We start from the raw sequence: 26,303 nt of genomic DNA on the forward strand, positions 1-26,303 counted from the left end.
AGGAGGGGTCCCTTTTCTCCACACCCTCTCCAGCGTTTATTATTTGTAGACCTTTTAATGATGGCCATTCTGACTGATGTGAGGTGGTACCTTGTTGTAGCTTTGATTAGCATTTCTCTGATAATTAGTGATATTGTGCTTGTTGGTCATCTGAATGTCTTCTTTGGAGAAATATCTATGTCTTCTGCTACATCTACTTTCTGACTTAAGATCTCATCTGTAATTTTGTTCCTTGACTGTTGAGTGCAGGAACCATTTTTCACACCTTGATGTTCTCAGCAATTTGGGTGGTACCTGGAACCTAATAGGTGATTTGTAAACGACAATGGTCATTGTCGCTCTGAATTAAAATTCCAGAAATAGATTAGAGCAGTTTTAAGTCTCAACTTACCTTCTTCTGTTAACTGGGGGAAACATTCTCAACCAAAAGCAGTGAGAACCAGCACCTGGAGGCGGAGGCTACCCAGCAGGTGCGGTGTTGGGGGAGGGGCGGAGGGTGCACAGAAGGAACCACATGCTCCTGCTGCCTCTGCCACATCTCTCTCTCCCTTGTATTGAAAACGAGGGGGTCCTGTGGGGAGAGGCAAACTCCGGATGCTCTAGTTTCCTGCAAGGGGAGGTTGGCCCCGGCAGCCGGTGATTGGAAATCATTGCAGCTGCTCACCTGCTGCTCTTGCTCTGTATTGATGAGGAAAGTCAGGTGATGCCCGTCTAGGGCTGCCTGTGATGTCTTCAGCTCCGAATCCAGGCAGCCTCAGTTCCAGGCATCCCGAAGTCAGTCCACTGCCCGGAGAGCCCCGGCTGGGTGCTGGAGGGTTCACCAAGGGCTAGAAAATTCGCAGTATTTCCTTTCCTGCAAGCTCACTGAGGAGAGAGCTTCCCTTGTGTTTGCCCAACACATAGTCTTCTTATTTTACGTTTCCTCGGAGAGTTTTCCATGGAAGCCTCGGATTCTGTTTCCCGTCTCCCAGACCATCCCCATAATGCCTACTGTCACTTAGGTGGCAAGTCTGTTTGTCAGAAAAGTCTAATTGCTTTATGTGTGAGGACATTAAATGGTGATAAATTTATGTATGCAGCTGCTCCATTACTGGAGAACAAGTTTTATCTCCTAATAAATTGATGTTTCTTTTTAGTGTCAACTAAAACCAAAATTTACATCCGAGGAAGTGAACCTTAACATTAAATAATTACTTCACTGCCACTAGTGGTAAGAAAGGGTCTTCACCACCCAGCCCTGGAAAGGCTGGAGCGAGGGAAGTGGTTTTTTCCTCTGTTAATTGTTTCTTGAAAGCAGAATTGAACAGTGGCTTTAATTGAAATAGGAATGGAAGTTATGCCCTTTTAAAGCAGATACTGTAAATAGTGTCATCATTTGGAATGAGTTACACCATAAGGGAAAAGACTAAAAGGCTTATTTATGTTGAAGGGTTCGGGGAAGAAAAGAGCTTCGTTTTTGGTGGTTTGTCTGGAGTTGCATTTAAGATAATGGAATAGACGCTTGAAATTCTCTGGACTTTGATTAATATTTAATGCGTCTTTTCGACAAGACTTTGAATTCGACTGACTCCTAATAAAAGATAGAGCTTGGACAAAGGGCGTCTATCAGTTTGACTTACTTTTAGAGGATCTGAATAAAAATGGCCAGAGGCTGGGTTTCTTCTTATTTTTGTGTTCATTATACCAGAAATATAGTGCTCCTTTAGGAAAGATTACATTAAAGACTTTACTTGGCTGGTCCCATGTGGGACAAATAAGAAATAGTATTATGTTTACTTTAAATTCATATTATGAACTGAAAGTTTATTATACTTGCATGTGTGTGTATGTATATGTGTATGTGTTTGCGTGTGTGTGTGTGTGTGTGTGTGTGAGAGAGAGAGAGAGAGAGAGAGAGCCCCCCCGGCACAGATTAGAAACCTTTTCCTCCAATTTCTACCATCAGGGAGATGTTGGCAATAGCGTTAGAACACTGGCGAAGTTGGAGCAGCCCTGGGCTAAGAACGTACACGTCTGTATCGTCCTAAGTCTTCTGTCTCCCAGTTTGTTGATGACCTTGGTGTGTCATTGTACCTCTCTGCACCTTGGTTTCCTCATTGATACAGCAAAGGAATTGGTCCCAGTGATCTCAAAGCAGCCTTATAATTTGACTGTTCTTTAGTTCTAGAAGCAATGGTCCTGTGATCATGGTAATATATATCCTGGAGTAGAGTCCATAGCACGAGTTATTTGACTGTCAGGTGTTCACGGCGTGCTGTGTAACAAACACTCCTCACAGTGTCCTTTTCTTTACTGCTAACCTTCCCAGCTGATGTCTGAACTAGAAGACAGGAAAGCCAACAGTTCAAGGACAGACTGGATGTGGTTCTATGCCAGTTCCATCAATTATCTGGGAAACGACTGAATATTCCTTTTTCTAAAGCCGGGTTTGTTTTGTCAATGGCATTTGAATAAAATGTTGCATGTCATGATGGAGATCAGTGCACACCCAAACACTTAATTGGGCAATCTGTGATGTCCTGGCTCTAGCATTTTGGAGTAGTTCTGAAGCTGATGGCATGACTTTTTTTTTTTTTTTTTTTTTTTAATGACTCTGTTAGCTGCAGGGAAATTTTTTCAAAGTAATGGAAAGATTCTGTGAAAAATTACATAAAAAGCATGTTGGGTGTACAGGGTAAAATTTACAGGGTTTAACTGGAAGACGTCCTTCTTCCTCTTCCTCTGTAAAACCGTTTTAGGTTTAAAAATAAGTGAAAATATTATGATATTTAGTTGGCATGTTCATTTCTTGTCAAATTTCTAAAAATTTCTTAGTCTATAGAAGTTTGTGTTCCCTTGGATAAGTAATACATAGACTGTATTTAAACTCGTTTTATAGTCATTGCCGTCTGCTTTTACTGTTACTGTAAAGACACAGAATTATTGTATCTTCGCTTATGTGATCCATTGTTGCTGTATCATGGTGTTATCTGGCCCCAGCTCTGTGGTCAGAAACATAACCTCCAATTACGACATTGCTCCTACGGGAAAAAATGATTCGCCTTACGATGTGGTTTCTAGGAACATGTGGTGAAATGTGGAGAATGCCTGCCTTTTAAAAAATGTAAGCTTTTCAGCCCTTTATACCATCAGTTCTGACTTGGCAAGGTGTGAAGAATGTGTCTTAGATTGGAGGCTGTTCACGGATTGGCTGTGAGTGGGGCTCAGAGCCCCTCCCCTCCGTGCGTACAGAAGGGACAGCAACGTACACGTCAAACTTAAGCGTTAGTTGTTTTTGTTTGTTTTGGGGGGATAACTAGGTTTGTTTGTGTATTTATTTAAATGGAAGCACTGGGGCTTGAACCCAGGACCTCCTGCCTGCTAAGCATGCACTCAGCCCCGAGCTCTCCGCTCCCTCGAACTTAAGCTTTAATTGGAAAGTTGGCTGCATATATATACCCTTACGTTTGGGGGATGAGAATTTTACTTAAAATGTTATCAAATAAAACATCTCTCTTCTCTGTAATGCCAAACGTCTTGATCTGCCAAGCATAGTCTGCTGCTGTATGTTTACTTTAAATTTACTGATAAATCCCCTTTTACCCTAAAAATTCAAAAGCTCATTGTCCTTTTTGCTCTTTTCTGTCATTCATTAGTGTTACATCATTGGTGAACTCTTTTAACTTAGTACTTTAATTACTTCTAAGATCCTGCAGAGATCTTAGTTACAAGCTTCTAAATTACAAGGACAAAAAGTAAAGCTTATTAAGTTTTGGGGAGGTGCTTTTTAGGAAAGTGCTTAAATTAATTTGAGATGTCTTATCAACTTAAAAAAACCCCCATCTCTTCCATAATAATATCCATTGGGACTTAGAAGTTACACAAAGAAGTAACCCCTCTGCAGAGACACTCAGAGCACAGCCACCCTGGTCAGGGCAGGGCTCGTGGTGTGCTCTTCCTTCTGTCCCTGTTAGGAGAAGAGGTGAAACAAGGAACATATTTGATAACAGATATTAATCTAACATCAAGAAAATGAGAAGGTTAATTTTAGAGACTTAGAAAGCATGGTCATGGCACCAGCACATAGCTGTCATGCTCAGTTCAAGCGAACAAACATTTAATTTACTTTAAGGTTTCTTTCAGTTAGTGAAAGCTTAGCTCTCATGAAGGACGCCAGAGGGACAGCCCTGAGGACCCTCGCCTTTGTCCCGAGCTCAGCAGATGCCGCCTGCCAGCAAGCAGCCCGGGGCGCACCTGGAGGGGCAGCGGGGCTGGGGCCGGGGCCGCACCTGGCGGGTTGCCCGAGCTGCTGCTCCCACAGGGAGCACGTCTTTGTACCCCGGGGGCCCCCACTTCATAAGCACAGCCCAGTTCTTTTTGCTTCTCTGTCGCTGCTACCCAGCCCCAGCCCTTCCCTAACAGTGTGGCTGGATTTGCCTCATACACTCAGCCCTCTTCCGCCCCCGCGCGCTCTCGGGTCTGCGCCGCTGCCGGGGTTGACGTTACGCCTGTGCGTGCGTCGACGACTGCGGGCCTGCCTCCCGTCTCCCTTCTCTACTGGGCTGCGGGCCCGGGTGTATGACGAGCTGCCCTGTGCCTCTCTCTAGAAGTCGTTGTCTTCAGTGTTCAGGAAGTACTGGTACTGGTCTGAACTCATTCTGCTCGCTAGTAATGGGGAGATGAGGTGCTGGGGCAAGGAATAATGGCTTTATTCAGAAACCAGCAGACCAAGAAGATGGGGGACTAATATCCTAAAGAACCATCTTACCTGAGTCGGAATTCAGGCTCATTTTGTACTAAAAAGGGGAGGGGTGTGGTTGGTTGTTGCAAACTTCTTGGTGTCAGAATCCTTTGTTCTTACGGCTGCCCACGTGGGGCAGGTCATGGTGTCCCTGTAAACATCCAACAAGACAAATGTTATTCTCTGTCGTGCAACTTTCCATCTCAATATGAATGGGCAAGTGTTATCCCTGTACAGGCCAGAGCCTTGAGACTGGTCTCTCCTGTCTATTTCAGGATCTAGGCAACATTCTTTTACAGAAGGTGCAGAACCAGCATGACTGAGCCCAGGAAACAGAGCCCAGGGTTAGAGCCAAAGGAACAAACCCAATATGAGGTCAGGTTTGTTCTCCCTTGTGACAGTACCTGGGTTAGATGATTTCTTAGACACCATCTCACATTATTCACAAACATAAGCCAAATGTTACTTCTGTTAGAAGAGTCAGAAGAAATAACTAACTACTCAAGATAGGAAAAGAAATTCTCGGCTTTCTATTCCATACTCAGTAGACTGGTCATTGTGACCTCTAGGAACTGTGGTTAGTGAAATAATATTTATTCTTGTAGGAGTGTTGACCACCTAATTTCCAAAAGTTGTTGGAAGCAGTTTTTAAAATAGTTATTAAAATGAAGTTTAAATGGACACCACAAGGTAAAAGATACATTAGAAAATTGAGTAACTCAGTATAATTAGATATTAAGTTTTTCTCAGAGTTTCCTGGTAGCCAAGGCAAAAAAGGACAACATAAAATCCCTCTTTTGTGACAAAAGGAAATGTGTGAGTTTATTTGGAGAAGTGCTCTCATTAGCACTAAATTCCAGGAGTCAGTTTTAGCATACACTCTTGTAAAAGGGAATCTGCATAACAAAAGGACCATTTTCAAATGTAGGGCTGGATAAGATTCATGAATGTTTTATTATGATCGATTGTACGATAAATAGAAATATATGACATCATCTGAGAAACACCATCTCTGGGATTACACATTACATGTACATTTTCTAAAAATAAAAAATGTATAAAAGTTGGATCATGTTTGTAAATATAGGGTTGCAAAAAACACTGAAATCTTCACATTATGAATCATTTTTCACATTGATTCTTGACCAGTGTTTAAGGTATAACATTATATTGTAAAGATATTTTCCTGGGAATTTAAGCTAATATAGTCTTGAAGTATTTAGATTTCTGGATCAATATCCTTGTTCTTATTGTGAACAGTAAAATGTTCATAGGTTTTGTAAATCCAAAAGAAAAGGGAGCCTACCAGAAAACGGATAATCCTGTTTCAGGAAATTCCCCAACAACATCTACCTAAAACTGCAAAATTGGCTTAAGATTTATGTTTTTATCCCGTGACTTTTAAGAAAAAATGCTCAAACTATCATCAGGGTTTTTTTTAATTGCCATTTTTGGTAATATTGATTCTGTGAAATACCATACTACTGTATTTTTCATCAATTATAAGATTGACACTTTTCACAACTTGAAATCTTTGCTATCAAGGTATTTCTTACCATCAGTGTCAGTTCAATTGGCAACATTTTCTTTCTCTCTCAGAGTTACGTAAAATGTGTCAGGATATAATGGTTTCTCAAGTTCTGTGAAATGTAGTTGTAATTGTGTACTTCATATATACTCCTTACATTTTAGTTCAGTTTGCAACACACAAGAAACAGACCTTATTGATTAAAAGAAGAAAAAAACTTGATTCTGGCAACTGAAGGGTTGTGGATTACTTTTCCAAAGTTTTTGATATTGTTATGGGAAAGTTGGAGAATCAACTCCTTAATGGAATCCATGTTGTAATAAACCCTAGTGACTTGATGGAAACAATTTTGCAAAATTTACAGTTAAGTATCACATAAATTTATGTTTATCAAAAACACCCTCAAGTTTATTAAAAGTTCTGCATCTTACCTGTCTGTTATTCCATGGACTCCATACATCCTCATAAAGTTCTCTAGATAATGTCACACCAAGACCACGGAGATGACATTTTGATGTCAAAACAAAATAGTGTAGCAGAAACCTATAGAAACAATGTTGCAGTGACAAAATGAAATGTCAGTGGATGTCTATTGTAGCATAATGTCAAAACAAAATGTCAGCCCAACTCCATGGAGACGCTGTTACGGTATCAAAATGAAACAATATCATGCCAGCCTGTAGAGACATTGCAATGTAAGAAAAGACAAAACAGAATGATATGGTGGAGATCTGTGACGTAGTCTCAATGTAGCTTCACGTCAGGTAATTGGCTTGTGGCAAATGTGGGTAATATTTCAGTATATATTTTCTGAATCCTTTTTCAAGTCAAGAAAATATCCCAGATTGTTTCTTGGGTATAAATGCCTGTTAGAAGATTGCTGGTGTTTTCATCCAGATCCATGCCCGTGTCTGTGTCTGTGTTCATTCTGGGTTCAGCTGCCAGGGCACATACATAATTAGTTCTGTTTGGTCTTGGCTTAGCTTCCCTGCACACTGGTGCTTGGACATCAGTTGAACATAAAGATACAGGGAAGGCGGTGCTCCAGTCTGCCTGGAAAGGATCATACTGAGTCTTCACAGATGCTTTGCTCCATTTCTGTCTCCTCTGTCCTCAGGTATGGCAGATATGTAGCTGCCACCACCCCTGCCTTGGGGAGCCTCCAGCCATCAAGGCTGGTTTTATAGTTTTTACCCGAATTCCCATGCCCTTGGCCCCGTCTCCTTGTGACTCAGTAGTGCCTTGGCTAGGTAGTCACTCTACTGATTTCTCAGCTCTTTGATGTTAATTGAAAGATCAAAAATTCTGTTTATTACAGAAAAACAAATCCTTATTAAAATCTGTAATCATGTTAAATTAGGATTTTTTTTTTCTTCCCAGAAGAAAGTTATTTAAATTAGGAAGGTGTCAAAGTAAAATCTTTGGACAACGTTTTAGACATAGAGAAGTGGAAATTTTACCATATGAGTCACCTTATAAAAGTCAAAAGGTTTTTATCCACATTTTAAACAATTTGTGTCTGCAATTCAATATTGATTTTTTTTTTTTTTTAGAAACTTAAAAATCTCAGAAATTGAGAGAGGAAAAAGTCAAACTAGAGAAAAGAGTCTCTTCTATGTATACTGTGCCCAAAAAAGAAATACAGAATTTTTCTCCTTTTATTCAGCTACAAGAATAATTTCAAAATCATATTGAAGCAAAATGACACAGTAAAGTCGTGATTAAGCAGAAGCCAGCCAAGCAGATTCACAGGTACCCAGTGTTTGCAGATCGCATTTTCAGGGGAAAGAGGCAGATACCTACAGGGCTGCTATTGGAAGTTTGTCAAAAAAAAAAAAAAAATCAGCGAGAAAAGTGAAGGACTTTGGGGTAATAGCTGTGGTCAACAGAGTGTGAGTCGTCTCAATTTCTTCCTTTTTTTTCTACTCAGAATAGTTGGTAGGTAGTAAGAACTAAAGGTCATGAGCATCTTCAAACTTTTTTTAAAAGTTAAACGATGCTCCTCATTGCTTCTTCCCAAGATAGGAGAGACTTCAGTGCTTTTTGGAAGAATTTTCTGACACAAGGATTGAAACAAACAAAAAAGGGTTTTTGATAAACTTTTAGTTAATCAGAGTATCAGTTCTTCCAAGATGATGATCATGTGGGATCTTACACTAGGTTCAGTTTGCTCGTATCAGTCCTCACATACGAGCCACACAACTGTCTCCTGGAAGATGACATCAGCTTTGTGCGTGGTGGGGACGCTGGGACCTGGGGCTGTGTTGTCAGCCACGCCTCTGTGGCTGGGGCAGGACTGCATGGTGGGAACAGTCACGACACATCCTTTCCCCTGAGCACCAGGAGAATCATTTTGAGAGATCCATTTGGGAGCTGGTCACTGTTTGGCAGGAGAATTAAATGTGGAGGCCAGCAAATATTGAAGCAGAGGATTAAAAATTATAAATCACACTCACTACATTGACCAGTGGGAGTAAACGTGTGTAATAAACATCTAAAGCCAAACTGCATTTCATCACGTCAAAGGAAGGAAAACGATTTTTGAGGATTACTGTCAGAACGTGTGTTCGGGGGGAGAAAGTCTGGGGGACTTGGCTAAAACATTAAAATAGGGTTTACTTGTATTTGGAGCTTTGTAGATTACAAATGCAATGCTTCAGAAATTTAGTCTCCATCTTTGTGTGTATATATATTATTATTAATATATATAAAAATATAAAATATAACATAAAAACATTCTGTAAAACGTGTGTGTGTGTATATATGTATAAATATAATCTTAAAACGTAATATAGAAGTAATTCTGAAGTGTCTCAAGGAGTGGCAGGTGTTACCCAGTTACTAAAGACGACAGCCGTGATGCTGCACACCAGAAATGGACACATTGTAAACTGACTATACTGAAGGAAAAAAAAAAACTATGTTATCATTTTAGAACATTTATACCCATGCCTTTCATACACTGGAAAAAATAATGTTAGTATCCATATACCTGTTTTATTCTTGAAAAGACATTTGATCGACTTGAAAATAATTAAGAATTAAAAATAATACAAACTAGAAAGTCCAAACTTACTGTAGAGAATGAAGATATTTCTTCCCCTTTTCATCTTGAAAATCACTTCAAATCGGCAAAAAGAATAACAGAAATACTATCTCTATCTTTGATGAAAATGAGGATGTCTTCTTATAACCATACATGATGACAGAACAGCCCCCAGGACGTCAGGAACCAAGTCGGTGCCCTCCGGACCACATACTGGCAGCTTCCCCTCTAAAGGAACTGATGGCCTCAGGGAAGGACCCCTCATCTCCTGACATGTAGGACTCCCCAGCCAAGAAAGGGGCTCCCTGCCCAGCCCTCCTGGAGTGACGTGTACCATTTCACAAGCCCCATCCAGGCACACGAGGATGAATCTGCTTTTTAGTGCGTCGTTCTTAAGTAGAAGGCACAGGCAAGCGTATCAAACACCGAGGAAAGCCTTAATTATGGAAGACAGACCCAAACAATAACAACAAACTTAAGAGAAGGACTTGGAAGAAACAAAAATTACAGGGAAGAGAAGAAAATGTTTAAAAGCTGTAATACCCGCCATGAAATGAGAAAAGATACCGCAACCATCAAAACACAACGAGGAGGCTACTGGGGAGGGTTATTAAGAAAATGTGAAAGAACTCTTGGAAAATAATAAATACAACAGCAGCGTTAAGAAAGACAATAGGAACCCTGGTGGGTAAGGTTGAGGAGATCTCCCTAAAAGTAATAAAACACGAGACATAAGACACAGAGCAACTTGGGTGGAAAGAGGAAGTTCACTTTGAGGGAGGGAGGTCCAACAGTTAACATACATGCTTTCCAGACAGAGAGAGAATGATGGGGAGGTTCTTCGAGAAACAGCATAAGAAATTTCCCCAGAACTGGACACTTAATATTCTAGACGAAGACTCACCTTAGTTCCCAGAAAAATGCGTGAGGCTTCAGAATACCAGAACTAAAGAGATGATGCCTTTAAAAAGTGTACAGTAAAGCATTGGGAATCAGAATGTTAGATGTTAACTCAGCAGCAGCTTTGGAAGCTTGAAGTCAGTGGGGCCCTACCTTCAGATACTGCCGTCCATACCTCGCTACACCATCAGTGAGCAGTGGTGGTGGAGTAAATATATCTTAAGCACGCAAAGATACATTTTCTGCTTCTAACACATCCCCTTTAAGAAAGCTACAGAATGTACGCGCTCACAAGTGCCAGGGCAAGGATGAGGAGAGGTGCTGGGGCTTCTGTGCAGAGAAGATCACCTTGCAGCCTGGGGCGTGCAGGGGAGCCCTGGAGGGTGGAGAGCTGAGAGAAAAACTAGAATTGATAAGCTATGTAGGTTCGATCTTGTGGAAATTTGTAGTAAAAAGCCATAGAGAGGGAGACAGTATTGGCCAAATGATATCTGGTAAAGGACTGTCACCCAAAGTATACAAAGAACTTTTAAAACTTAACAGTAAAAAAACCAACAGCCTAATATAGACCAAAAAAGAGCCAAAAACTATAGCAGGCACCTCATCAAAATGATGCAGGTGTCAGACTGGCCTGTGAAAAGATGCGCCACGTCGTATGTCATGAGGGAAGAGCACACTGAGAGAATAATGAGATACCACTTACATACCTATTAAAATGGCTAAAGTCCAAGACACCGACAACACCAAATGCTGGTGAAGATGTGGAGCAATGGGAACTCATTCATGGCTGGTGGGAGGCAAAATGGTACTGGTACTTTGGGAGACAGTTTAGTGATTTCTTCCAAAACAAAACATTTAACTGGAGTGAATTTTATTTTATTTTTCTAGTTGAAGTATGGTCAGTTATAATGTGTCAGTTTCTGGTGGACAGCATCATGTCCCAGTCACGCATATACATGCATATATTCGGTTTCATATTCTTTTTCATTACAGGCTATTACAAGAGATTGAATATAGTTCCCTGTGCTGTACAGAAGAATTTTTTTCTATCTGTTTTTATATATAGTGGTTAACCTTTGCAAATCCCAAACTGCCAAATTTATCGCTTCCCACCCCTTTTTTCCCAGTAACCATAACATTGTTTACTAAGTCTGCAAGTCTGTTTCTGTTTTGTGGATGAGTTCATAGTGTCCTTTTTTTTTTCTTTTCTTTTTACATTCCACATATAAATGATATCATATGGTATTTTTCTTTCTCTTTCTGGCTCACTTCACTTAGAATGACAATCTCCAGGTCCATCCATGTTGCTGCAAATTGCATTATTTTATTCTTTTTATGGCTGAGTAGTATTCCATTGTATAAAGATACCACAGCTTCTTTATCCAGTCACCTGTTGATTGACATTTAGGCTGTTTGCATGTCTTGGCTATTGTAAATAATGCTGCTATGAATACTGAGGTGCAGGTGTCTTTTTGAATTAGAGTTCAATCCAGATATACACCTAGGAGTGGGCTTGCTGGGTCATAGAGTAACTCTATTTTTGTTTTTTGAGGAATCTCCATACTGTTTTCCATAACGGCTGCACCGAACTCCATTCCCACCAGCAGTGTAGGAGGGCTCTTTCCTCCACAGCCTGTCCAACTTTTATCATTCATGGACTTTCGAATAATGCCCATTCTGACTGGTGTGAGGTGATACCTCATTATAGTTTTGATCTGCATTTCTCTGATAATTAGCGATATTGAGCATTTTTTCATGTGCCTATTGGCCATTTGTATGTCTTCATTGGAGAACTGCTTGTTTAGTTGGATTGAGTTGTTTGTTTGTTTATTTGTTTCTTACTAAGTCATATGAGCTGTTTATATATTCTGGAAATTAAACCTTAGTCACATCACTTGCAAATATTTTCTCCCATTCTGTAGGTGGTTATTTTGCAAAACAAAACATACTCTTACCATAAAATCTAGCAGTCATGCTCCTTGGTATTTACCTAAAAGAATAAAAAATTTCTGTCCACACAAAAAGCTGCACACAAATGTTTGTAGCAGCTTTATTTGTAATTGTCAAAACTTGGAAGCAACCAAGGTGTCCTTTAGTAGGTGAACGGATAAATAAACTGTGATACATCCAGACAATGGAATATTATTCAGTACTATAAAGAAATGAGCTATGAAGTCATGAAAAGACGTAGGGGAAACCTACAGACAGAGTATGTTACTGAGTGAAAGGACACAATCTGGACAGGCTACATCCTGTATGAGTCCAACTCTAGGAGATTCCGGAAAAGGCAAGACTGGAGACATAAAAAGATCAGGGGTTTCCAGAGTGGGGAATGGAGGAAGGAATGAAGAGGCGGAGCCCAGAGGCCTCTCAGGGCAATGAAACCGCTCCCTAGGATGCTGTAATGATGGACATACGTCATCGTCCACCTGTCTAAACCTGCAGGATGTGCAGCACCGAGAACAAACCCCACTGTAAACTACGGATTCTTGGCAATAATGAGGTGTCAGTACAGGTCCAGGAATTGTAGCAACGTCCCGCTCTGGTGGGGGTGTTGACAGTTGGGGGGGACCTAGCATGTGTGTGTAGGGGGGTCTATGGGATAGCTTCCTCTCAATTTTGTTGTGAACTTAAAACTACTCTTAAAAAAAGTAAAGTCTTTTGAGGGTGGAAAATTTAGAGACGGGCTCTGAGGAAACGAAGGGGGGAAAAAAAAACCATGAATGTCAAGGGAGAAAGGAAATGTACAGGTAACGCTTCACTTGAATTAGCAGTAGACAATATACAGACAATGTAAACACAAAAACATTGTTGCAAGTTGTGCTGGAATTGTATTGGGAGGACCTGGGAGTGGGAATTGAGGTTGCAGTGTTCAAGAGAGCCAAGGCTTCACCTGCCTTCCCAGGGAGTCAGCAGATAGTGTTTTGTTTTGTTTTCTTCCTGTTCTGTTGAGACATAACTGGATACACGCTGTGTGAGTCTAAGGTGGACAGCGTGAGGCTTTGACTTGCGTGCATCACGAGATGATTGTCACAGTAAGCTTAGTGAGCACCCATTATCTCATGTAGACACAAAGTTAAAGTGATAGGGAAAAAACAGATGTTTAAAATGAATGAATCAGAAGATGGTGGTATAAATGTTTTATTCAGAAATACATAGTTAAATACCAGAGGTATTTGGTTAGATATGGATTTTTGTGAAGTCCTTAGCTTTTGTTTTGTGCAATGGGTCCTAATGGTCATTTACTTTAAGTAATATTGAATATGGTGTCAGACATCACTAAGGGGAAGAAATGGACCACACAGGGACTATCGAGGAGAGAGCCGCACAAACCAGGGGTGACCATCAGGCGACTCTGACCGCCTCGTGTTGAGTTCAAATGATACGTCATAGAAAAGAGCTAAAACTCTTAGGAGTGTACTTTGAGGGGGACAAAATGTGATGAAGTAGGATTTTTTTTATTTTAAGCTTTTAGTTGCATCGTAAAATATACACTTACATATGTGAGTGTCACTGTGGAAAAAATATAATTTACAAAAGAATGATGCAAGCCATTTTCAAAGACTATCAATAGTTCCAAACCCATATAGTCACACTTTTTGTGTTTCTCATAACAATTCACCAAAACGTAAAATGAGATTTTGAGTTGATTGACATCTGTCTTATTTCTCTATCCAGAGAAAGAGTATGTCAGTTGGGTCATGGCCAAATAGTGAATAGAAGAAAAGCCTAGAAAATTATCAACTAATAACTATGAAATTAATTCAGAGCATAAAAAGAAGTAAAAAATTAATCACCAGTCAAGAAAAATATTCCAATGATCTTTAAAAATGATTAAAAATAATATATGCCAACTCTTTATTTGGGCTCATCTAGTGTTCTTTTTTTTTTTTTTTTTTTAGAAAATGAATAAATTTGTGTTTCTACTTTCATTCTAGTTATCAATGTTTCAGAGTTAGCCACTTATGAAACCCATAGGCACTGTGTCTCCTGTTACATTCTTTTCCACTTTAACTCATTTCAGAAAACCCATATAGAATGTAGCCACTGTTTAGAATTATGACATGAGTGTTGAGTACTGCATTGCATTGGAATTTTTATCTTAAAAAAAGCTTAGTTTTGTATAGTATTTTGCAATTATGCTGTCATTAAAGACAGAGAATGCAAAAACAAAGGAAATGTTAGCCTTAAATTCTATGTAATCATTTCATGATTAAAGAATTAAAGTAATGGTTCTGTAATTGGTGTCTCTGCTTGTCTGATAAAACCTCTGTCATATGAAGAAGAACACGATAATCGTTTTATTTTGCCATCAAAACCCATCAGGTTTTGTAATTTAATTTCCATTGCTCCTTTATTTCAAATTTCCATAACACGTTCCTGCTTTTCACTCTTCTTTTAGTTCTTCAGGGTTTTCTCCTGTAATATTAAAATCCTTCTGCTCTTTATTCAGATGCTCAAATGTGTATTTCAGTTGGAAGCACAGGCTTTAACTCTGGGTCTCAACTGACTAACCTATGTATCCCCAGCGGTTTTACTGAATGAAGAGTATAATCCATAAACTTTCCTCCACTCTCTAACCCATTAGAATAACCTTACGTGTCCTTGCCATTTAATAGACAGTTTGAGAAAAATCACACAATCTGTGAAAAGCAAGTGCACTTTGGGCATTAACCCCAAATCATAACTGCTGCTTGCATTGTGCAAAGAAAAAAATGACATGTGGTTTCTTATGGACAGTAACATTTTATTATCGAGTGCATTTAAATTCATAGGTATACCTGGAAAGCATTTTCTCTCCCATCATTCGTTTGAAGCCATGCAGAGTTGCCTGCTAGGGTGCCAAGACCCTGCTTCTGTCCACAGCTCAGTCCACGTGTCTCACGGGGGCCTGGGGAGGGTCCACCTGGATTTGCCCACCATTCCTGGGGTTTTATTTTTTATTTATTTTATGGAGGTCCTGGGGGTTGAACCCAGGACCTCGTGCGTGCTGAGCACATGCTGTACCACTGAGCTGTACCCTCCACTCCCTCTCAGGGGTTTTAGATTCTAACATTCACCCTCACACTGTTCAAAAGACTATTTAGAAAGGTTTCTTAGAATATGATCTCTTTGAGAGCGGCTTCATATTGATAGCTTTTTTAATCTTGCTAAATATTACCTTTGTGCCGAGTTTTAAGTGAATGCATCACTGGAGGTATGTCTACAAGACTGAGCAACCCTTTGGGGTAGAAATCAACTTAGATTATTTCCGTGAAATTTACTAGTTGGGGGAGCCACCTCGGGCTCACAATGGAATGTCTTTTCTCGTATTTTTTGCTGGGTCCTGAAATTATGTCTGTCTGTGCATGTGTGTGTTCTTTGTAGCTGGAGGAATTCCCCCAGAAAAAGTAAAGCTAAATTTTGCTCACTCCTGCCTGAGCCCAGTGACAGGCTAATAAGGAAGAGTGATGAGAGTAATAAAATGGGGCGAGGGGGACATTCCTAAGATTTTGCTGTTATAAAATGATAGCCCTGTTACCAAATGACCACAGAGGGGCTCCGAGTGAGACCCAGTCCCGAGTTTGTCTGCTGGTGAGAGGTGACCCTCCCCGTGGCTCATCACAGACGCAACAAATGCAGAATGAACAGCTCTGTGACCACCCTTTTAGCCCAGAGAACATAGCTGTGTGTTTTTAATTTGTTGTGATTTATTACACTAAAATTGGTGTGAAATGGACAACAAATTATGGGTGTCAGAATCTGAAAATGAATTTTACCAGCTGAGGAAAGTAAGTGCCTCTGGGATTTGCATAAGTTCCTCATAATTCTTTTCATATTACAGATGATGAGTAAAACTGAAAATAAACTGAAAATGGCATGATTTTTCCTAAGTAGCTAATTTCACATGTGCATTTAGACATATATAAATATAGACATTGAGTCTCACTTTAGACTTTCTCTATAATTCAAGGTGCATTGTACCTCCCCCTAGAAATATTTGCCCAGAATCCTTATAGGAAATATTAAGACCATTTGTTACATCTCACAAATATCTGGGATTCTCTACAGAAAAATGCAAACATTATACAAAGTACTCACCAACTTTATTTTTCCACAGCGCAGACTTGGAAGAGAGAATTTATACTTACATAACAACATGAAAGTGCTAAGATTGAAGAAAGATCTAGCCCCCAATTTCAGACGTTATAAGTACCTTCCAGCATTGCAGAAATGCTGCCCTTGTTAGAAACTAACTTTGCATACATAATTAATTTGAGCACCACACTCCTGCTTCACAACCAGAAGAGAAATTGAATTCAGGTGTTTGGTGAACATATGGGGGATTTACTGTGAATTTATGACCTGTGGTTTGAGTGTAAAACCCCAAGATACTTGCTGATAAAACTTAATGAAGCTTGTGCAGAGGAGCTATTTTTATTTGTAGTTTGGTAATTGATACATTTCTTGGTTTAACCCTCCCACCCTTTCTCCCATTACTCATAAATCTTCCAGTCTGAGAGGCAGACCACAGCAGAAAGCCCCAGTCTTCTTAGCCAGGTCAGGCTAATGCATACCTAAGCTGAAGTTCAGAGTGTGCTTTGTCACAGCATCATAGCCTGTTCCTTCCTTCCCTTATCACCCCCGCCTTTTTAATTGAAGTATGGTTGATTACAAAGTATGGTTGATTTATAGTTTCAGGTGTACAGCAAAGTGATTCAGTTACACATAAATGTTCTTTTTTTTTAATTGAAGTATAGTCAGTTACAATGTGTCAGTTTCTGGTGTACACCACAATGTCCCAGTCGTGCATATGCAGACATATATTCATATTCATATTCTTTTTCATTAAAGGTTATTATAAGATACTGAATACAGTTCCCTGTGCTCTACAGAAGAAATTTGTTTTTTTAAATCTATTTTTATATATAGTGGCTAACATTTGCAAATCTTAAACTCCCAAATTTATCCCTTCCCACCTCCTTTCCCCTGGGAACCATAAGATTGTTTACTGTGTCTGTGAATCTGTTTCTGTTTTGTAGATGAGTTCATTAGCGTCCTCGTTTTTTCTTTTTTTAGATTCCACATATGAGTGATATCACATTCTTTCTCTTTCTGGCTTACTTCACTTAGAATGATGATCTCCCAAATCCATCTATGTTGCTGCAAATGGCATTTTCTTTTTATGGCTGAGTAGTATTCCACTGTGTAAATATACCATAACTTCTTTATCTAGTCATCTGTCAGTGGACATTTAGGTTGTTTCCATGTCTTGGCTATTGTATATAGTGCTGCTGTGAACATTGGCGTGCATGTATCTTTTTGAATTAGAGTTCCCTCCAGATATTACATACATACTCTTTTTCAGGTTCTTTTCCATTATAGGTTATTACAAGATATTGAATACAGTTCCCTATGCTCTACAGAAGGTCCTTGTTGTTTATCTGTTTTATATACAGTAGTGTGTACATGTTAATCCCAAACTCCTAATTTAACTCCTTCCTTCCCTTTTCATTTAGCAGTTTGTGCTTCCTTGCCTGCACAGGTGACAGGAGGCAAACCATGGGCCATGGGAGGAAGTACTCCAGGTTCCTCTAGGAGGAGCAAAAGTGTTCAGAGATGGGCACAACATAGTTAAAACCTAGGCAACATTGAGAGGTTTTCTCCCATAAAATAAGCACATCTTCGGGGACGGGAACCTGCCACACACCCCCTAGCTGTCTCTCTCTGCTGCTCTGTCCCAAGGATTTCACAAAAAATGCTCTGGATTTTAGTGCCAGGAAAGGCCATACATGACGCATGCTCCATTTTACCATATGGAGTGTAATGGGTTTAATGAGGAATCTATGTTCAGGCACTAATTTACAGCAATTAAGAACTCAGTTCTGACATCTGTAGATGATGACTACTTCTCTGGCGATTACAAGATCAGGAATATTGTATGGAATTGCTCATCAGTGTAGAAGAATATCTAAGTGAGACGGGCATTGTTTACCTGCAGCCTCTGAATGGCACTGGTTCCTGGTCCCTTACTAGTTCAGTGACCTCCTGTGCCCCCAACACTTTGGTCGTCCCTGTTCAAGCACTGGTTTGTATCCACTTTATCATGCTGACAATCTGTCTGTTTTGAAAGGATTACTACTCTGTACATCCACACAGGACATCACTGTGAGACATTGCTTAATGAGCCAAAACGCTTTTGGTCAGTGCCGGCTGCCTGTTTCCAGAGATCTGTGATGGGTCTGCCCTGTAGATGTTTTTTTCGGTGTCACTTTTTGCCTGCTCCAGCCCGGGTGTCTGTTTTAAGTGACATCCATGAAATCACTGAATTTTAGACTTGCCATTGGTACTCATAAAGGAACAAAAAGCTTTTCCGTTCCTAGGATGCAAGAAGAATGAATCCAGAGGGAGGGAAATGTGCTCTAATTTCTCTCCAATGAAAATGTTTCCAAAAAATACCTGTACTTTTGCAGGATGGGTTGTTCCCTTAAAGTGCTGGATCTTTAGTCTTTCTATCTGTGTAACTACCAAGGAAGTCAATAAAAAGATACATTTCCCTTAAATAAGTTGACTAAAGCACAGGAACCTCACAGGAAGGTTGAGCTGTTACCTGCGGACATCGCCAAGCCTTGGGGAAGTCGGGTTGGCAAAACAGGATCTCTGAGCATAAATGAATGGCATCTTGGAAACTTTAATTTACCGTCTCCTTTCTAAGTGTATGCAATGCAGACCGTAAGATGATTTGGCATCTTGACTATGGAATCCCAGGATCTGGAGAGGATGAGACTTTGAAGTGCGTGCTGGCAGATGGGGGAGAAAGAGTTCCTGAAGCAGAGAAGTTGGTAGTTTTCCCTTCTGGTGTGCCCATGGAATACCTGGGGGGAGGTGACAGAAGTCCACCAACAGGAGAAAGCTTTCAGTGTGGCACTGTGCTATTTCCACAATCTCAGACATGATTTGGAAATTGACTTCCACGTTTTTTTAATTGGGAAAAAGAATAATGTCCTTTGTGCATCCGCCGTAATTGGATGCCAGGTGCAGGTGTGAGATTCACTAGCGTTTGGAGAAGAGTTCTGTACTCAGGCCAGAAAGTAAATTGCTGGGGCTGAGAAATATACAGCAAAACTGAAGAGGCCAAAGGTAGGAGCCAACGTGGTTCACCGAAATCTTTATTGTGTACCAATGCCTTTGCAGTTTGGGGGTTTGAAGGAGTTCTGAATCCTTGGCAAACTGAGTAAAACCCGCCTTTACTGGGAATATCTCCTTGGGAGTTGTGTGTTGAGCCAGATCCTAGCAGGTCACCAGTCTCCGCCACAAGGAGAAGCTGGGATGAGCCCCTCAGTTTTACCCGACGATGGGGTTGGCAGGTCCCTCCTCACCACACTCTGGGGAACCCCACACGTTGCTGCCTTGGCCTCATGGGGGCTGATTTGCCAGGACCACAGAGCCAGAGTGGGGTGTCTGGGGTGATGTGATGGGGAGGTGGACAAAAGTGGCACCTTAAGCATTTGGATAGATTTCCACGGGGCATTCTTGGCCGCACACTGGCATCAAGTGGAATGTGCACTCTGTCGGTCTCAAGTGTCAAGATGAGCAGCGACCATTTTTCAGTGGCATTTTCTGCGATCGTATTTATTTCATGCAGTTTTTCTCAGAGACCAGAGCTTCAGAGTGACTGGCCGTATAAACAATGGCAGCAAAACTTGTTCACGGAGTGAGACTCCTCTCTCTTACTCTGTCCTCTAACCAGCAGGCTGTGCAGTGGGCAGTATTTGTTTGGGGGCAGCTGTGGGCAGAGCACAGGTCTGTGTGCCCTTCTAGGCCACTGTGTCTCATTTAGTAAGTAGGTACAACCCCGTCCCATTGTTTAAGGTGATGTGATGGTGATATTGGGGGGGATGGGGGGTGTGTGTGTGAAGGAAGGGAGGTAAGGGAGGGAGTTGGTGTGTCATCTTTGGTCGCAGTGAGACACCAGCGAGCAGACCCACCGTGCGATCACACTCCAAACTCCCATCTGCATCACTCACATCCACTGGCAGAGTCGAGTCACATGGCTGAGGTGAGCAGCAGAGCGTACGGGTGTTCTGTTGCTGCACGACACACTCACACAGACTCAGCAGCTCAACAACCCTTGTTCATCGTAGCTGTTTCCTGGGGTCGGAGTCTGGCAACAGCCAAGCTGAATCCCCAGCTCAGGGTCTCATCCTGGGGCACTCAAGATGTCAGCCAGGCTGGGTTGTCACTTCCCTGCTCCTGGACTTGTTGTCAGTGTTCTGTGCTTTGAAGCTGTGATTCGTGGTGTCTTCCTCCTTCAAAGCCAGAAGGGAGAGGGATGGACTAGTGAGACGGACCCTGTGTTATTCTAGAACCACATCCATGTCATCTTGTGCATTCCTTGGCCTTGGCCACAGTTCACTGGATAGATGCAAGTTGCAAGTCCCACGCAAACTCAAGCCTGGGGGTTGCACAAAGGTGTGAATCCCAGAGGCAGGTGTCGGGGGACACCCAACAGTCTGTCCATCACAAACATTTGCTGAATCCACCTGCCGCGGGGAGGTGACATACAAAATATATACATGTTAAATGGCTGGAATGAAGGCAGCAACTGAAGAAAGGGAAACACCTGCCCACGTAAGTAGCAAAGACTGTAAATCAGTAGTTGGGGTCAGAGGACAATGATCACTGAGGAACTAAAAGGCACAGATGAACAGGGGCTGGAGCGGTCGGGAAAGGCTAAGGCAGGAAGTGCACTAGGAAGTGCACGTTGATCTCTTGCTTCCTGGCCGAACTGGAAAGACGGAACGCAAAGGGGAGCGTGTTACAGAGAGAAAATGCACGTTTATCTCCTCTCTTCCTTGGGGGCATCTCCTCTTTTATCCCGGAGACGAAACTCATTGCCCCTTCTGCGCATGCGACCCCTGCCCCCCCCTGTCTGCCCCCCCTCCCCTTTCGGTCTCTCCTTCCTCCTGTGGGAAGGAGCGTGTGTACCACGGTGGCACCTCCTTGCTAAGAAGGGCGAGTGGTCGTGCTCCCTCCCATTGACTTCTGGGTCTTAGAGCTACACCCTCTATTCCAGCTTTTCCAGATTTCCTTTGCATAATTAAACCTACAAATGTTAAAGTATTTTTAGTTCATAAAGAATTAATCAGCTCCTCTCTCTCAGGATATGCTGGTCTGAAAAGGTGGGGCAGACCTCAAGCCTGCAGGCCAGCATGCGTGGGGTCAGGCGGATCAGGCGGTTTAGAAGAGGCAAGACTACATGGGCAAGCCCAGTGGGGTTTCTTTTTTTTTCTAATATTTGCTTCTTGGGTCTGTTTCTAGGGGACCACTGGCCTTATCTCGGTGCAGGGACAGTCAGTAGCATAGAAGTGCAGCGTGTCACACAGGCAGCATCTGCAGAATATAAAGTGGAGGCTGCAAGCTGGCCGGAAACAGACACGTTTTTGGTCTCACCCTGGATTAAAAAAATAAAATAAGCCAACACTGAAAATTGTGGGGGGCAGGGGACCTGGAATTCTGACTTCTCTCCAAAAAAATTAGAAGGCAAGACCAGACCCAGACCCCTTCAGGGGAGCAGTCTGCTGGGAGGGAGAAGCCCCCCCACCCCCGGCCCAGAGCAAGCCAGTTCCTCCCAGCTGTCGCGGGGAGGCCGTGGGGGCCCGGCCCGGCCGTGGCGCCGCAGCGCCGCCTCCGCGTGTGTCCTCGCAGCTCCGAGGGACCAACTCGGACTGCCTCGCGGCGGCGGGGCTCGTCGGCCTTTTCTGACAAGCACCGCGTGAGCAGCGCTGACACCCGCCGTGCCAGCCGTCGCCGTTAGCACGAGCTGGGTGGTGCGGCCGTCACCGTACGCGCGAGCTGGTTAGCGTGACCGTGACCGCGCCCGCGGCGGGAGGGAGCCGGCGGCGGCTTCTGCCTGCCCTGCTGGCCGCCGGCGTCCAGGCGGGCGGAGGCTGCAAGGCCGCGCGCTGTGCGTGCCCCCACCCCCCGACAAGACAGCACCTGCGCGTGGTAACTGGACCGAAAGGCTCACGTCCCGTGTAGGGCAGAGTCAGGCTGTACGTGTGCGCGGGGAGTCCAACCCCCGTGTGATCCAGCGTACGCGTCCTTAACCCAGGCAGAAAAAAATCCCAGGTCACTGCTGAACCAAAACCCTCTTTATTTAGTTTAAAATACATACGTGTGTGCACGTGTATGTGTGCGTGTGTGTACACACCGACGTGTAAGGAAGGCTACCTGCTAGTGCTGGACACAGAGTGTGGATTTTTTTTACACAAAAAGCATCTCTGTCCTTCCCTCCTCGTCCTTCCTGCCTGTAGACTCTCAGGAAGTTACAAGTTCTGCTGTCTCACTCACCCAGCTGGCCAGCTTAGGTAGTACGTCTTTGTTCTCTTCCTCACCAAAAGTGATGAGCAACCTTAAGTTGGCAGTGAACCCAGCTGAAGCAGGATTCAGCCGCTAATGCTAATGAATATTTAAAATTTCCTTGGGCCTTCCTGGTGGAAGAGCCAACCAAGAACTCACCAAGCCTGGGTGGGAGTTACTGGTCCTGAGGGACTGGCCTGAGAGGCAGAACTAAGTGGTTGCAATGGTTCCATCTCGACGCCAGGCTCTCACCTTCAGACCGCCAGCTGGTCTTCCCCAGGGTTGCTCGACCGGCTCCCATCTTTGGAAATCACCCTCAGTCCGGAAACCTTGACAGCCCTTCCCCCGGCTTCAACCCTCAGGTGCTTGGCCAGTCTTAGCTGGTCAGTCTGCTTCCTCTAGAGTGTGAGGGAAGCAAGGAAGAGCAGGTCAAACGGTGGTCTCGGCAGCTGCTCAGATTTGGAAATCAGGGCAAAAGTGACTCACGGCACCTGTCTCATCCCATGAGAGACATGAGGTCACTGGAATTTAAAATTAAGGACCCAGGGTCAACTTCCCTTGCTGGGAGACTGCGCGTTCAAGTCATCACAAGCAGGAAGAAGAGGTCCGTTTTCATCAGTGGATTGGACTTCATGAGCTTGCTGGGGGGGGGGTGAAAACTGCGCTGCATGGAAACAACAGGGAGATGGTTCTACTTAGACGTGTAAATACTTGGTCAGGTGAGCCTCCTACAATCTCCCCGTTAGAAGCTGTGCAGTGTGCCAGGGACAAGAGAGGCTTGGGTCTCTCCTAGAAAGAAGGAAGCATCGAAAGTCACGTTCGCTGACCTGTCCTTTGTCTTAGGAACCTACCCTCAGAGCTGCACCGTTCACGGTTTCCCACGGAGAGCGGGGAGGTGGTGGGTTGGGCGCTGCACTGGGAAGACGTCATCGAAACTGTGTCTGTCCGATTGCGTTGAATCTGTAGGTTGCTGTGGGTGGTGTGGTCACTGTAATGATGCTGATTCTTCTAGTCCAAGAACACTGTACATCTTTCCATCAGTGTCTTACAGTTTTCGGAGTCCAGGTCCTTTGCCTCCTTAGGTAGGCTCATTCCTAGGTATTTTATTCTTACTGATGTGATGGCCAATGGGATTGCTTCCTTAGTTTATTTCTGCTATTTCATTGTTAGTGTACAGAAATGCAACTGATTTCTGTATATTAATTTTTTATTTTTTAATTTTTTAAACATTTTATTGAAGTACAGTCAGTTTACAATGTTGTGTCAGTTTCTGGTGTGCAGCACAATGTTTCAGTCATATAGGAACATACGTGTTTTTGTTTTCATACGCTTTTTCACCGTAGGTTACTCTAAGATATTGAATATATAGTTCCTTGTGCTATATAGTATACACTTGTTTATCATGTATATTAATTTTGTATATCATATATCACTTATATATGGACTCTAAAGAAAAATAATACAAATTCTCAAAAACAGGCTCACAGACATAGAAAATAAACTATGGTTACCAAAGGGAGAAGGGCAGGGGAGGGATAAATTAGGAGTTTGGGATTAACACTACTACTGTGTATAAAATAGATAAACAACAAGGACCTACTGCACAGCACAGGGACCCATATTCAGTTTCTTATAATAACATATAATGGGAAAGAATCTGAAAAGAAAATTTATCCATAACTGAATCACTTTGCTGTACACCTGAAACTAACATTGTAAATCAACTACACTTCAGTAAATAAAGAAAACTTAAAAAACATGTTACCTGTTCAGACAAGCTAAGATACTGCACATACGATTTAACAGCCAGTAGGAATGGCAGCCTCCCCGGCTCAGGATGCTGGAGGGGAGGTTTGACTCTGTCCCCATGTGTGGACAGAAGCCTCAAGTGGTCAAGAGGCACGTTTCTCAGACCCCTTAGCCTTCCGTGTTCTCAGGCTGATCAGTTCCAGAGACTGGTCAGAAGGACAGAAGGAAGACAAGCGTTTGCTGACCAGGGAAATAGTCCAGTGGGCGGTACTGACAGGACATTCCAGAAGCTCTGGTGAAATGGACAGAAACATGAAGGTGATCGGAAGCCACCCGGGAGACTGAATGATAGAAGATCATCGCTTGCTCTTGGAAGATGTGCCTAACGTGGCCCTGGTTGTGATCGTTTTCAGGCTGAGCTTTTCAGTTCTTCAAAATGTGTGAAATTATACGAAGCAGAGGTGAGTTTGAGAACTGGACGCACTCCTCCCCTGTCAGACCTCCTCCCCTTGGCTGCCTCTCACTGGTACATCTCCCGAGAATTCAGATGTGTGCTGAATCCCCTCGGCCACGTGTCTTCACTGAAGAGATCCATCTTCCAGGGGCCGACAGCTTCCTATCCCGCCAGCAGCTTGCGGAGGCATAGGTGACAAAAAGCAGACTTGGTCCTTGTCCTCGAGAAGTCTGAAGCTGTTAGGAGACTATATACCTAAGGTGCCTGAGTAGCTGTCCCGAGAGGATGTGATCTGGTGCTTGGGGAATGGAAGAGTCCAAAAGCACCATGACATTTCAGATTGATTTACTCTCGGTCATACCCATGACTCTTGTGAAAGACAGTTTTAAAACGGTGTGTGATTTAATAGGGGAAGGCTTTGGTGTGTGCTTTTTACTAAGTGATACGACATGGTGGGTGAGATGCAGCTGGACGAGTGGCCAGAAAAATCTGGATTCTGGTCTCACGTTCCCCACTGGCCAGGCTCTGATCTCTGAATGTCAGTTTCTGCCTTTGTGTGTGTGTGAATGTATGTGCAAGAAATCCTGCCTTCTGCTCCTGTCTTATAAGCTTTCTGTGAGGATAAGACAATTCAGAGCAGTAAAAAAAAAAGAAGACAACGTTATTATTAACTAACTGGTTCAATCAAACTGCCACCTGAAGTTGTTTTTAAACTGCTTTTCATGTATGCTGTGAGGGTTGGATTTCGTGTATACCTCTGATAACTCAGAAAGAAGGACTTCATATAATAACATTCTGAAAATAATACTGCACATTCATGGGGGCTGCACTGCATGGTGTCACCTCGCGTGATTGTCACAATGGAAATGATTATCACGTGCACATCACGTACGTAAGAGCCCAGCCCAGCGGCATTGCGGGTTTTCCTCTAAGAAGGTGGAGGAGCTGGGACTGGCCCCGGGTATTTCTGACTTTTAATACAATGTCCTTTCCAAAAAAGATTCTGCTGCCAACACCTTGCCAGATTACAGAAAGGAAATGAGGCTTTTAAGGAGCTGCTGAAAAATGAAATGTCTAAAAATACTGCTGGGCCTCCTGAGTGTCTGTCGGAAATAACTTCAATAAGTCTTAATCATCAGAACAAAATGAAAACACATTTTAAATGCCGAGGTATTGCCTTAAAAACGCACTCCCTCCCGACCAGCGCCGCGTCACTGCAAGCTCCCCTTTGCACCTGTGTTCATCGCTGCCCGTTTTCTCTGTTAGCAGCCGATCAGCTCCTAGCAACCACGACCGGATACAGCGTCTGCGGCAGGAGTTCCAGCAGGCAAAGCAGGACGAAGACGTGGAGGAGCGACGGCGGACCTACAGCTTCGAGCAGCCCTGGGTGAGTGGGTGCCGGGGCTCGGGCAGCCCTGGGTGAGTGGGTGCCGGGGCTCGGGCAGCCCTGGGTGAGTGGGTCCCGGGGCTCCCAGGAGGCCCCGTCCCCGCAGCGGGAGCCGCTAGGCGGGACCTGAGGCCTTTGACGCGAGGCCAGCCGTGGCCAGGCTGCTCTGCCCTGCAG

At 43.0% G+C, this 26,303-nt stretch overlaps 1 protein-coding gene across 15 annotated transcripts in view; it reads left to right on the forward strand.

The window, feature by feature from the left end:
- Positions 1 to 26,303, forward strand: part of LOC102507360 (partitioning defective 3 homolog) — a 456,005-nt gene that overhangs the window by 412,003 nt on the left and 17,699 nt on the right. For 13 of the 15 annotated variants that reach the window (XM_032474041.1, XM_032474032.1, XM_032474045.1 and 10 more), the window contains one exon: positions 26,006 to 26,126. The exons of 1 other annotated variant lie outside the window; for it this stretch is intronic. In XM_032474041.1, the coding sequence (XP_032329932.1) occupies positions 26,006 to 26,126 (121 nt within the window). The remainder of the gene's footprint in view (positions 1 to 26,005; positions 26,127 to 26,303) is intronic. One more of the 15 variants, XM_032474034.1, reaches the window with a different exon arrangement.

The sequence above is a fragment of the Camelus ferus genome, chromosome 35, assembly GCF_009834535.1.
Source record: "Camelus ferus isolate YT-003-E chromosome 35, BCGSAC_Cfer_1.0, whole genome shotgun sequence".
NCBI lineage: Eukaryota > Metazoa > Chordata > Mammalia > Artiodactyla > Camelidae > Camelus > Camelus ferus.